This window comes from Lissotriton helveticus, chromosome 10 (assembly GCF_964261635.1).
Source record: "Lissotriton helveticus chromosome 10, aLisHel1.1, whole genome shotgun sequence".
Lineage (NCBI taxonomy): Eukaryota > Metazoa > Chordata > Amphibia > Caudata > Salamandridae > Lissotriton > Lissotriton helveticus.
In genome coordinates, this window is record NC_136071.1 from 397,552,288 (window position 1) to 397,565,967 (window position 13,680).

Here is a 13,680-nt window from a genome sequence, read left to right on the forward strand (position 1 = left end):
GTACTTTTCTACAATGGCAGACCAAGATAGATGATGTACTGGGATAGCAGGAAGGGGGTAGAAAATGGGAGATTACATTTCTGACAGATTACGTGCACGAAATCACACAAAGAAGAACCAGGACTCAAAGAGTTGGTATTACAGAGGAGGATGGTAGAACCAGCAATAGAGAAGGTACTAAAGCAGTCATTACTTTGGCGGATGCTTCCTTATGTATTATAGGAGAGGATAGTACGGCAAGTTTGATAAAGGAGGAGGCTAGAACAACAGAGAAAGAGGCCAGAATCAGTACTAGAGTAGAACAACGCTACTATGAGAGAGGAAGCTAAAACAGCACCAACTGGGAGAAGCTAGAGGCAGCACTAATGGGGAATGAGATGACAATACCACTAATGCGGACGAAGTACTTACCATTCTGCAGCTTCCTGGACACTGAAGATGCCAGCACGGACTGCAGCCTGCACCTGTGCCTCATTAAAGCCCATCTCGTAGAGGGTCAGGAAGAAGTCTCCAACTGTCTACAAAGAACAGATGAGAAAACACGTTTAAACAGGGCTCCTACATGTCCAAATATCCCCTGCAAAGTGGTCCAAGTGCCCTAACTGCATTTAATAGAGCAAGCCGACACCAGTCAGATAACTCCAATTTGAAAAAGAAAACAGTTCCAAAGCTTCCCCTCTCGCAAAGCCAAGATACCCATTATTTCCTCTAACCACCTAAATCGTTATTTCATTGCAAATAGGAAAGGCTATCAGATAAAAACATGTAATTTAGAGGCCACCACCCTTCAAACATAAGCTAATGCCATTTCTGATTTCCTGCAGTTTGCGTATCAGCCTGGTTTCAGAACAGAAGTGAACGAACAACCACCACCACCACCTTCCCACAATTTCTCACATACTTTTCTTCATACACTCCTGTGGACTCACTGTTCAATTCAATCCACACACTAATAACTACCTTCAAAACCCTTACTCACTCACACATGTGCTTGGCCCACACTAGGGCTCTAGGTCCGGTCATGCCAACATTCTAGGTGCGGATTAAAAATTAGTTATAAGAATCAATAAACACCTGTGCGACTACATGACGCTGTAATGCAAAAACTTGTGGACATATTTACAATGACGTGGCGGAGCGTGGGTTAGCTCCAAAACAGCTAACGCCGCATTCTGCCACTTTTGAAACGCAGGGCTGCACCGTAATTACAATTTCTCAATGCGCTTGCACTAAGTTTAGCTGTCTAGAGCCAACGCAGGCACCCTTGCGCCATAGTGCAAGGGTGCCTGCGTTGTGGAGAAGGATTGTTTAGGTGGAGGAAGGTTTACATAAACAATCTAAAATGGCAATTTGAACCTTCTATGTGTGCTGCATTGTGCAGCACATCTAGAAGTTGCAAATCGTCATTTGTTTAATGATTGTTTATGTGCAGGAACGGACACCTTCCTGCACATAAACTATCATTCATGTTGTTTTGCTGTTTCTATGTGTGTTGCATGATGGAGCACACATAGAAACAGCAAAAACGAGGAGAGATAAAGCATTTCTCCTCGTTTCGCCATGTTATGACCAGGAAATTGGTCTTAATTTTGGCGCTGCCTCCATTTACGCCACCCTTATAAATAGGGGGCAGCGTCACAATCAATGGATTCTGAACTGAAACGCCCACCGCAACACCCATTGCCCACCCCTCTCATGCTAAGTATAGTGTGAAAGGGTACCTTATTAACAAGGGAGCATTAAGCCACATTAAGTGACTTAATGCCTCCTTGTAAATAAGGAGAAGCACTTATCGTCACAGGAACATCATAAAAAGTGATGTTGCTGTGGCAATAGATGCTTGTAAATATGCCTCTTGGTCTGGTACAACGACTGAGAAAATCTCCAACCCATACAAAGCTACAGTGCGGGGAACGGAAAAGGCCCCAGAAAGAACTATACTGACCGTGGCCGGGGCTGAGGAATGGGCCCCAACCCTTGCCCCCCCTTTGGGGCAGAACTGCACCAGGACCGGCGACCACGTCTAGGTCATCCATAGGACAAGTAGCTGTTGAGCGAGGTAGAGCGCATGGATAAAGAGGAGGAAGGAGAACGATCCGGGCTAAAAGGAGACTTTCCTCCCCTTAATCCCATCAGTTGGGCAGCAGATCACGGAGACCGACAGTAAACCTGGAACTGATGTCCTTGAGCATCAACAGATCTAGGTGCAGCCTCACTGAGGGCTATAGCCACAAGGCCGGGCCAGCCATATTTGTGTGTTTCCTCCCCATACAATCTAAGCTTTTCTGGTGTTTTCTGTGGCATTACAAATATTTATTTTATTTGGACCCACTGCATGTTGCTCCTCTTTGCTCGACTAGGGGATATAGTTGAGTGGGAGCACGTCTAACAAGATAATGGAGGAGGCTGCTTCATCCCTGCCAAGTACCACATCGTTTAACGTATTTCAGTGTGGTGGTCTGCATCACTGCACTGAAATGCATTGTCACGCATTATACTTCCTCTAAGCTGTCAAGCCAGAGAACCTATAATACACCTATACTGAAAGCTGCAGTGGCAGCGCCGTGTCCAATGCTTCCGGCAGGCTTGGCGACTGGTTCATGTGCTCACAAGCTAATAGTCTGTGCTACAATGTAACACCACAAGACCAACATAACTCGGACATCCGGGGAGGAGTCACTGTCCAATAGCGATGGTCAGACAGTGTGGAAGTCTCCCACAGTTGTCAGACTCTGTTACATTGGGTGGTGAGAGCGGGTGGCATTTCAAGTTTGGTAAATGCTAAGGGGGGGGGGGAATGTGTGTGTGTGTGTGTGTGTGTGTGTGTGTGTGTGTGTGTGTGTGTGTGTGTGTGTGTGTGTGTGTGTGTGTGTGTGTGTGTGTGTGTGTGTGTGTGTGTGTGTGTGTGTGTGTATATATATATGTGTGTGTATATATATATATATATATATATATATATATATATACATATATATATATATATATATACAGCTGAGCATGCTGCTTGCACCACAGTCGCGGCAGCTGTATTATGGATCCTGGGGGCAGGCCAGACCCTCTGAGGCTCACCTGATTCACAGCACCGGCTGACTCAGATGCAGAGCTAAGTAAAATTGCAAGCCATGTAGACATCGTGCAACCTGCCCTAAACCACAGAGTGAAGCTGAAGCCAGCCCGGACCGAAGCCACATGCTCTCCACCCCAAAAGGTAGCTTCTGTGGTTCTGAAAAATCTGGATTCATATAATAATACTGGACTCGAGAATAAAAACTTCGTCGAAATAGGACGAATTTGGTATTAAAAGACCGAGAATGACGAGTACATCAAGTACATGTATTTTCGGCGTATTCGAGTGACGATTTCACCTTGAAATCGTCATTTACATTCTAAACCCTTAGCTACATGTTGCCCTTTACATAGGCCTTAATCCAGTTGAATTTGATTCCACAAGGACACATACTCCTTAATCGACTTCTCCCTGACCCCAGTACAAGTTAGAACCATTGCCCCAGGCCGAACTCGTTAGGTCAGTTCCCTCCCAGTGGCCGAGCAAGATAGCATCTAGGCTCAACCAGCCATAAAACCATTTCAGCGCGCACACCTGCCATATCTCGCTCACATCTTTTCTCCACTCCTTTTCTTCACTTGCTTTATGATGGGGAGGTGACCGTTTTTATTAGGGGTCCAGCGATATCTGATGAAATGCTGGGCCTTGCCGGATGATTTGTTATGGACAGCACGACGTGAAATATGTACATGTCATCATGACTCTGCTTTTCTTTTGTAATCAGTAACTATAAATGAAATACCACGAATCCAAGGAATGTTTTGCCCAAGGCTGAAAATTATGTATAAGAAGAGAAGCCTGACTTCGTGAAAGTGTGCAGTCTCCTGAGAATATACCCGTGTTGTACTTCTAGGACCCTGTTACCTTGGTTGCAGCCAATAAACAAATCTTTGACTTCACCTAGAAGACTCTGAGTTTCTGTAGGTCTGACTCAGGAGAACCCGAGGTCTCTGGGTGTTGATCCCCTGGCACCGCTGGGTTACCGGTTCTGTGCCGGTTCTTAAAAACCCAGTACCTCAATTGGCGCCCAGCGTTTGGGGCGATTCCAGTGGTACCAGTCAGCCTGAAGATCGTGAGGAGCTTCGTGTGGAAATTCCGGAGGAGGGCCCACCACCTCATCGACCCCTGCATGTCGACGTGGTCCGAAGGTCTTTGCTGCGAGGTTCCCTGCTTCCCGACGGCTACAAGGACTGCTGCCCTGGCTATCGCCCTGATGTTGGACCCTTGAAGTTTTCGGTAGAGCGAAACGCTGAGACGAGTCTTCTGGTGACGCCATCGATATTTTCAGTTAAGTATAAGTGGAGCGTCTCCCAGTCCTTAGTTGGACTTACTTTGTGGTATCTTGGAGATACAAAAGGTTTTTATTGGTTCTTGCAAGCACCATAACCGAAGGACTCGTGTATTCACGAGAAATATCGTAATCGATAAATCCTTTGAAGTTTTGGAACTAGACTAGAGAGCGAGGATGCCTAGTCTTAGACTTGGGAATTGGTTTTGTCTTGGTAGTAATAATAGGGACTCCCGATTGGAGGACTCATGTCCGGTTCCTCCAGTTGGAACTCCGACTTACGAGCTATACGTTAAACATGGGGTAGGCCCCATCGTTTACAACGAGGTATGGATTAAATACATTAGGAAAGATGGTGTTTTAAAATTGCCCCAATATGGTAGCTTTGATTCCGAAATCTTAGACAACCTTGAAGTTAAACTCTTCAAAAAGAAAGCCCGGCCGGCGATGTTTGACTCTTTCCGCTTATGGCGCAAAGAAGCCAAACAAAAAGAAATTAAATTAGCTAAGAAAAATAAGAGAGAAGGGGGACTTTCAGTAATGCAAGCTGCCGTGCAGTTTAAAGATAATGAGGAAGAGTAGATAAATGAGCAGTTGCACAGGCAACGTAAAATGGCAATAGATAAGTGTTATCCAGTTTTGCCGTCTCTTCAGCAAGGGACAGCAAAAGAGCGTGAAAAAGACCCATTAATGTCGCAATTATTAACTTCACCACCCCCCTATGCGCAGAATGCCACAGCACCCCCGCAACCTTTAGTTGCACAAGCTGCACCTCCGGCTCTTCCACAGCACCCACCAGCTGTTCTTCAGCTGGCTCCTACTTCTTCGGTGCAGCCTCCTCCAGGCCCACCGACCACTTCTGTTTCACCTATGTTTTCTACGATTTTGCCTACTGTACTTTCTACATCTCCTAATGCCCCCTCTATGATTTTGCCTAGTACCACATCTATTATTCCTGATACCTCTTCTGCCATCTCTACCCCCGCCTTATCTCACCCCGTTTTTTCATCTGTTTGTCGTTCAGTCTCACCTTCCATTCGGCAGAAAATGGCCAGCACTGTTACTAATCTTCTTTTACCTCTTTTCGGGTCGCCTGCTACGACCCCTAACATAGGAAGAAGACAGTTGCGAAGTCAACTGCCTGATTATCAAGAGAGAGATTCCCTGAATAGTTTAGCTCGGAAATGGGTCATGGACACTGCAAAATATGATGTACAGTCTGTCATGGAAGTCTTCCATCAATGGGAAGCAGCGACACAGAGATATGTGTTCGAACAGATGAGGGTGTCTTTCTTGGCGAGGATTTAGAAGGCAATGATCAAGAATGCATCCCACGAGAGATGTGTCGTGTACGATTTAAGTTTGGAGAGGGTATGATTGTAGGTCCCGATGTGGAAAAGGCAGTTGAAATGCTATTATCATATCGAAGTAAGGGAAGCAGTTCTGGGTCACCATCGGAATCTAGTGCATCTAGTAGGAAAAAGGCACGACAATACCCTATGAGAGAAGTTCCCCCACAGTGGAGAGAGGGTGACGCAACAGCTGTCCCACCTGTCCTGCCCCACTTTCACCGCGTATGGGTACATGTCCCATGGAAGCGAGCTGAAGTTTTAGCACTCAAACAAACACTACCAGATCCGCGTAAAAATCCTGCAGGGTACTATAAAGAATTGTCGCAAACTGCTGGGTCATGTATAATGAATTTGGCCGATATCGATATGTTATTCGGGAACGTTGTTCCATAGCCTTTATGGGGAAAAATTCGTCATGTAGATCATGACCAGGAATTAGGTGACACGTGGGCTAATATTACTGCTGCAGATGCACGACAAGTTGGTGGTGCCAAGCCTGAGCCTCTGATAGCGGAACTACCTGGTAGAATAGTAGATTACATGAAAACGATAATGCCTGCAATACGCGTAAATTGGGATAAGTTATCTGCATGCAAGCAAAAGAAAGAAGAAACTGTTTCAGATTTCTTCACCAGATTTGAAGAAACATTCACTGACCACAGCGGTCAAGATATGACCACAGAAGGTGGTCAGAGATTGTTTGTCGATAAATTTGTGCACAATCTGCTTCCAGATTTGTGTAGGAAATTAAAAGATTCGGAAAGTTCTTGGGCAGTCTCATCTTCAGCCCAGATATTAGCTACCGCACAGTACTACGAGAATAGAGACAAAGATGAGAAAGATAAAGTAGAAAAGAAAACTAGGGAACTCAAAACGAAGGTTTTGCTACAGCAAGCTTATCCGCCACGTGGTGGTGGTAATCAAAATAATAATGGTCAGAATCACTACCAGAACACTTTTCAGCAGCCTCAACAATATCAGAGAAACTTGCAAAGATTCGATTACACTCAACACCGCGTAGGTCCCAACCAGTGTTTATATTGCAAACAAGAGGGTCATTACAAATATAACTGTCCTGCCCTACCACAACGTGCAAATGGAATTTCTGGCGTAAGAGGTCGTGGCAGTCAGCAAGCGCCTAGAGGTAGAGGGCATGGAAACGCCCCTCAGGACGCACGTCCCCTTCCACCACAAAACTCTATGAACAGGTTTGACCAGCAAAATAACGTATCTGACAGGACAGCTCAATACTACGTTGATGAGTATTACACAGAAAATGAGCAGTGGGAGAGTACTGATTGCTAGGACAGCCTTAGACAAGGAGAGGGAGTTGTTTCAGTTCCAGTAGATCAGAGTGGACCTTACGTTGAGGTGATTACATCGGGTGTGTCAGAACCTTTTCTGTTGGATACTGGTGCTACAAAGAGTTCTATTATGCACTCCAAACTCCCTGGCGCACCTTTGTCTGGCGAAATGAACGTTTCCGTAGGTTTTTCTGGCGCCCCGGTTAGAAATCCGATTTCTGACCCTTTATCTCTTTCTGTTGGTCCTTGTGAATTCGAAGCACCCCTTATTTTGACAACAGGTTGTGGTGAAAATTTGCTAGGATTAGATTTGTTAAAAAGATTGTATGCGACTTTGTACTGTTCTCCCTCAGGAGTACAACTTACTTTAGGTAAGAAAGTGGTTTCTCCCATGTATTTGTCGAGAAATGCACTTCCAGCAGAATTGGCACTTCTCCCAGATATTCTTTGGGCTACTGGTCCGAATGATGTAGGTCTTTTAGAAATTCCACCATATGTTGTAACATTGAAGTCGAATGTCAAAATGCCACGAATTCCCCAATACAGAATATCCAATGAGGGCGAAAAAGCTTTGCTAGCGATTGTTTACGAGTTGATTGAAAAAGACGTAATTGAAGAAACACGAGGCAATGTTTGCAATAGTCCTGTTCTGCCTGTTTTAAAACGAACTGACCCTTCTCAGCCACCTGTGTATAGATTCGTGATTGATCTTAGAGAAGTAAATAAGATAGTGGTGCCACAATTCCCAGTTGTCCCCGACATTACAACATTATTGACTATGATTCCAGCCTCTGCATCCTGGTTTTCGGTGATTGACCTGAAGAATGCTTTCTTCAGTATCCCGATTGCTGAGGAAAGCAGGGATATTTTTTCCTTTAGTTTAGGAGGTCGCAGCTTCCGCTTTAAACGCGCTCCTCAAGGCTACTGTGAAAGCCCCTCAATATACAGTCAAGCTCTGAAAAGTCAGCTTGACACAATGGTTTTGCCCAAAGGTGCCACTCTCGTACAGTACGTGGACGATTTGCTCATCGCTGCGGATACTGAGAAAATCTGTAAAATGGCCACGTTGACATTACTGCGTCATCTATGTGATCTGCATCACAAGGTGTCACTTTCCAAGCTTCAATATTGCCGACAAGAAGTGACCTACTTAGGTCATCTCTTATCGAAGGAGGGAAGGAAACTGACCCCAGAAAGAATTCAGGCAATAGCAAAATTGAATGTGCCAAGAACGCAGAGAGAAGTACGCGCTTTCTTGGGCATTACATCGTACTGTAGACAGTGGATTCCAAATTTTTCGTTATTAGCCAAACCCTTATTGGCACTAACGTGTAAAAATACACCCAATCCCATTCCTTGGTCTGATGAGTGTCAGAAAAGTTTTCTCGAATTACGCACAGCATTATGTTCGGCCCCTGTGTTAGGTAACCCCAACTACAGTAAGCCTTTCACATTATATGTCCACGAGAAGGAGGGCTGTGCATTGTCTGTGCTGACTCAGTTATACGGAGATAGACAGCGGCCATGCGCCTATTTTTTGTCAACTTTGGATCCGGTAGCACGAGCATTGCCAAGTTGTTTAAGGGCCACAGCAGCAGCAGCTGTTTCTATTCGACAGTCTGCAGGTCTAGTAATGAATAATACACTAATCGTGATGGTCCCGCATGCAGTAGACACATTGTTAAATAGGACCAAGACACAGCACTTAACTAGTGCTCGACTGTCCAGTTATGAATTGACGCTACTAGCGAGCCATGTGCACATAAAAAGGTGCAGTACCTTGAACATAGCCACATTGTTACCAATTGCAGAGGAATCGGATGCTTCAGAACAGCACGATTGTTTCCTTAGAACAGAGGAAGAGACGAAAGGGAGAGTTGATTTGTTCGACACTCCTCTTGCTGAATGTGATGGTACATTATGGGTGGATGGTTCATGCTTTAAACTCCCAAATGGTAACGTGACTACAGCATATGCTGTCACAACTTTGCACACGGTCATTGAAACTGCGCGAATACCACATGGTTCAGCTCAAGCCGCTGAACTCGTGGCACTGACGAGAGCATGTGTGTTATCTAAAGGAATGAAAGTGACTGTCTATACCGACAGCCAGTATGCTTTTGGAGTGGCTCACAGTTTTGGACGATTGTGGAGAGAACGTGGGTTCCTGACTTCGCATGGAGCTAAGATTCAGCATGGTCAGTTGGTGAATGAGCTTCTTGAATCACTGACGTTGCCCCTGAAAGTAGCGATCGTGAAATGTAGTGCTCACAAGAAAGTGACTGATGATGTTGGTCGTGGAAATGCATTTGCTGATGAAACTGCTAAGGAAACTGCAAAGAATATGATGAGCCGAATGTATGTTGCGAGCCCAGAAAGATGGACTGGTGATGTTGGAATATGTGAAGACACGATAGAAAGTGTGAAGTCCATCCAAGCTGAGGCCACGGAGAAAGAGTTAAGCATGTGGAGAGAAAGTACAGGGAGAATGGATGCAAATGGTTGTTGGATTGAATCGACAAAGCAACAGAGATGGTTGTTACCCGATGCATATGTGCCTGCAGTGGTTACAATGGCTCATGGGATGGCCCATATCAGCGCGAAAGGGATTTGCGAGTTGTTGGTCCCAGTGTGGAAGAATTCAGGGATTCCCAAGTGTGCAGAGAATGTTGTCAAGAATTGCATGGTATGTCTGAAGCACAATCCTGGTAGGGGAACCCCAACTCCAGCTGGTCATTTTGCACCTCCTACGTATCCGTTCGAGGTTTTGCAGCTAGATTTCATACACATGGAGAGGTGCAACAACTTAAAATACGTGCTCGTGGTTGTTTGTGCCTTCTCAAGATGGGTAGAAGCCTATCCCCTAAGGGACAATACTGCCTTGTCCACAGCGAAAGCCCTTGTGAAAGAGTTCTTCCCCAGGTTCGGAATGCCTAGAATGGTCTGGTCTGACAACGGAAGTGAATTTGTGGGTTGTGTGATGAAGAGTGTGTGAAGGGCTAGGCATTAGGCAGAAGTTCCACGCTGCAAATCACCCCCAATCAGCTGGATTAGTGGAATGTTACAATGGCACGCTTAAACTTAAATTGGCCAAAATCCAAGCGAGCACAGGTCTTAAATGGCCTGACGCTCTACCCTTAGCACTCCTATCCACCAGAATGACTGTGCATTCGCGAGTGAAACTCAGCCCCTATGAAATAATCTTTGGTCGGCCAGCCAACATATGGGGAGTGCCTAGGCCCACGAAGTTTAGCGAGCTGCGACACCCCATTTTGCTTGACTATTTGTATGAATTGACGGCTAAATTGCGTGTTTTATATCAACAGGTCCACAACACCTTGCCTCCGGTCTCTGAGACACCGGGTCACTCCATTGACCCCGGTTCCTGGATACTTGTCCGCAACTTTCAAAGAACAAGAAACGACCAGCCCAGATGGACCGGGCCTCACCTCGTCCTTCTGTTTACAAGGTCGGCTGTTAGGGTGGAGGGGGAGGCCAATTGGGTCCACGGGATCCATTGTAAGAAGATACCCTTCCCTCTGCCACATGACCAATGGGTCCGGAAAGGAGGCACTGACTCAGAGCGCACAACTTATGAACGTGTAAAAGAAGCTAATCCTGATTGTGAAAGTGAGAACATTTTTCAAGAAACTGTGCCACCACCAGAACAATTGAACTCTGTGGAACCTGAACTACTATTTCTGGACCAGACAGTACCCGGGAAAAGACGCTACAATTTACGTCCAAGAAAAACAGACTAAAGTAAAAGTGATTTTTTTTATGATCCGAGAGAAAAACCTGTGGACTAATAAAAAAAAAATGTGTGCTGCCCCAAATCCTATTTTTGAAAGTGCAGATTCTCCCATCTAGGTAACTTGCTTATTTTTGGTTTTTTTCGAACCGCCATCCGGGTTCCGCTGCTAGGGTCGCGGTTGATTAAAGACTTTTGGGTGCAGCGGACGACGTTAGGTCGCTGGTTCCGGTTGGTCCAAGGGAGCTGCCCTAGACTGACGGAAGCATCCTTTAGCAGAGACAACCTACCACCGCGGGCAGCACCTTAGAGAGGATGGAGTTTCCTGATGTGGAGAGGCCTGCCAAACAAATGAACTTTAAGCAGAGACTTTTTAAAACAATGACGAAGAAAATTTTTATAATAATATGTATTTTTATGCTATTCGGTGTAATGGTCTTTTTGATAAGCTATGTTTTATTCTCTTTTCATGTGACATTTGCGCCCACTACATCACCCATACCTCCTCCTACTGTTTCCTCTCATTCTTTCCACCCTCTGCCTGACCACGAATCAAATAGGAGATTAGAGTTCATTAATAATTCCTTCGTTCAGTTATTACACCAACATCAACTTGTAATGAACACAACTAACTGTTGGGTGTGTGGTCTCATGCCCCACACCACGGATAGAGGTATCCCCTATTTGGTCCTGCCATTTAGTCACAATGGGTCAGTATGGGCATATAGGACAATGTTCATATATGCACGAGAAATCCAACCCCTACGTTCTGTAAAAGACAACCTCAAGACTAGCGCCCTAGTCAAAGGTATAGTTGACATGATCAAGGAAGTAACTTCTTACGAAGATACCCCGGATGATGAGATACTTGCATATGTAGGTTGGAATGTGACCGGATATGGCACTACATTAAGTGAGAAACAGCAAGCCAAAAGATCGTCCCCTATCTGGATCGTACCCCATCAAGGTCACCTGTGTCTGCAAGGTATTGGCAGGAATCCCAGAGCTCAGCTAGGGAAGAGTGTCTGTACAGAAACGTATGTTTTTGGATCTCAGACTTCCCCTGCCTTTTTAGCCGCTAAGGGTACTTATTTCATCTGCCATGATAGAGCCTATACATGGTTGCCCCCTGACTTCTCGGGCTCATGTTTTGTTTCATTCCTGTTACCTCCCACCTACACAGCAGCGGCGGATTACCATCGGACAAGGGTAGTTAGAGGTGTTTTGAGTAAAGAAGACACTGCAGGTCAAGAATTTGGTGACTTTGCAATGGGTTTTCTGCCGTTCTGGGGAGCCATGGCTAACAGCAGAAACATAAGGCAATTGACAAGGGTAGTTGAATCCACCGTGATTGAAACTGCTGGTGCCCTTAGTAACCTGACTGCTGAGCTCCAGTCGGATCGACTTGTGACCCTTCAGAACCGGGTCGCTTTGGATGTAATACTTGCGGACCGAGGTGGAGTATGCAAATTGATCCAGTCCAGTTGTTGCATTTTTATTCCAGATAATGCTCCGACAGTGTACAGGGCCATCTCCAAACTACATAAGATTTCCGAATCTATTCATGTGGATAAAGGAGATTGGTCGTTAATGGGATGGTTCTGGGAACTGATATCTGCCTGGGGATGGAAAATTCTGATGGTCATTGGGATGGTCTTAGCCATTCTTTTCCTGTTCTGTCTATGCATACAGTGTGCTCCTGCAATATGTGGCCTCTGTGCTACATCATGTGTAAGGAAGCCTGTGTCAAGAAATGAACTCAGCACTAGAATGATGTTGCAGCAACATCTCAATGACTTTAGGAATATAGATCTGGACTCAGATTAACATGAGGATAGATTAATTGCCTATGTAAGGGCAAAAGGAGGGTCTGTGGTTCTGAAAAATCTGGATTCATATAATAGTACTGGACTCGAGAATAAAAACTTCGTCGAAATAGGACGAATTTGGTATTAAAAGACCGAGAATGACGAGTACATCAAGTACATGTATTTTCGGCGTATTCGAGTGACGATTTCACCTTGAAATCGTCATTTACATTCTAAACCCTTAGCTACATGTTGCCCTTTACATAGGCCTTAATCCAGTTGAATTTGATTCCACAAGGACACATACTCCTTAATCGACTTCTCCCTGACCCCAGTACAAGTTAGAACCATTGCCCCAGGCCGAACTCGTTAGGTCAGTTCCCTCCCAGTGGCCGAGCAAGATAGCATCTAGGCTCAACCAGCCATAAAACCATTTCAGCGCGCACACCTGCCATATCTCGCTCACATCTTTTCTCCACTCCTTTTCTTCACTTGCTTTATGATGGGGAGGTGACCGTTTTTATTAGGGGTCCAGCGATATCTGATGAAATGTTGGGCCTTGCCGGATGATTTGTTATGGGCAGCACGACGTGAAATATGTACATGTCATCATGACTCTGCTTTTCTTTTGTAATCAGTAACTATAAATGAAATACCACGAATCCAAGGAATGTTTTGCCCAAGGCTGAAAATTATGTATAAGAAGAGAAGCCTGACTTCGTGAAAGTGTGCAGTCTCCTGAGAATATACCCGTGTTGTACTTCTAGGACCCTGTTACCTTGGTTGCAGCCAATAAACAAATCTTTGACTTCACCTAGAAGACTCTGAGTTTCTGTAGGTCTGACTCGGGAGAACCCGAGGTCTCTGGGTGTTGATCCCCTGGCACCGCTGGGTTACCGGTTCTTAAAAACCCAGTACCTCACTTCACCCCCAAGCATGCACTACCGCCTTTCTTACCACACAGGGAGATTCTCAGTAACAGAATACCAGCAGGCCAGCACCAGGAATCTTTATTTGGGATGGCCAAGGGTGCATTTGGGTGGGACACTGCGGGCCCAATTTGTTGCTTCTGGAGGTAGCCTAAAAGCCCTAGATTACATCACACTTCCT

The 13,680-nt window shown here is 45.4% G+C and overlaps 1 protein-coding gene across 3 annotated transcripts in view; it reads right to left on the reverse strand.

Annotated features, from left to right (window-relative positions):
• The window catches only part of LOC144784230 (uncharacterized), a 1,557,451-nt gene that overhangs the window by 1,455,953 nt on the left and 87,818 nt on the right, over positions 1 to 13,680 (reverse strand). For all 3 annotated transcript variants that reach the window (XM_078662879.1, XM_078662880.1, XM_078662881.1), the window contains one exon: positions 412 to 518. In XM_078662879.1, the coding sequence (XP_078519005.1) occupies positions 412 to 518 (107 nt within the window). The remainder of the gene's footprint in view (positions 1 to 411; positions 519 to 13,680) is intronic.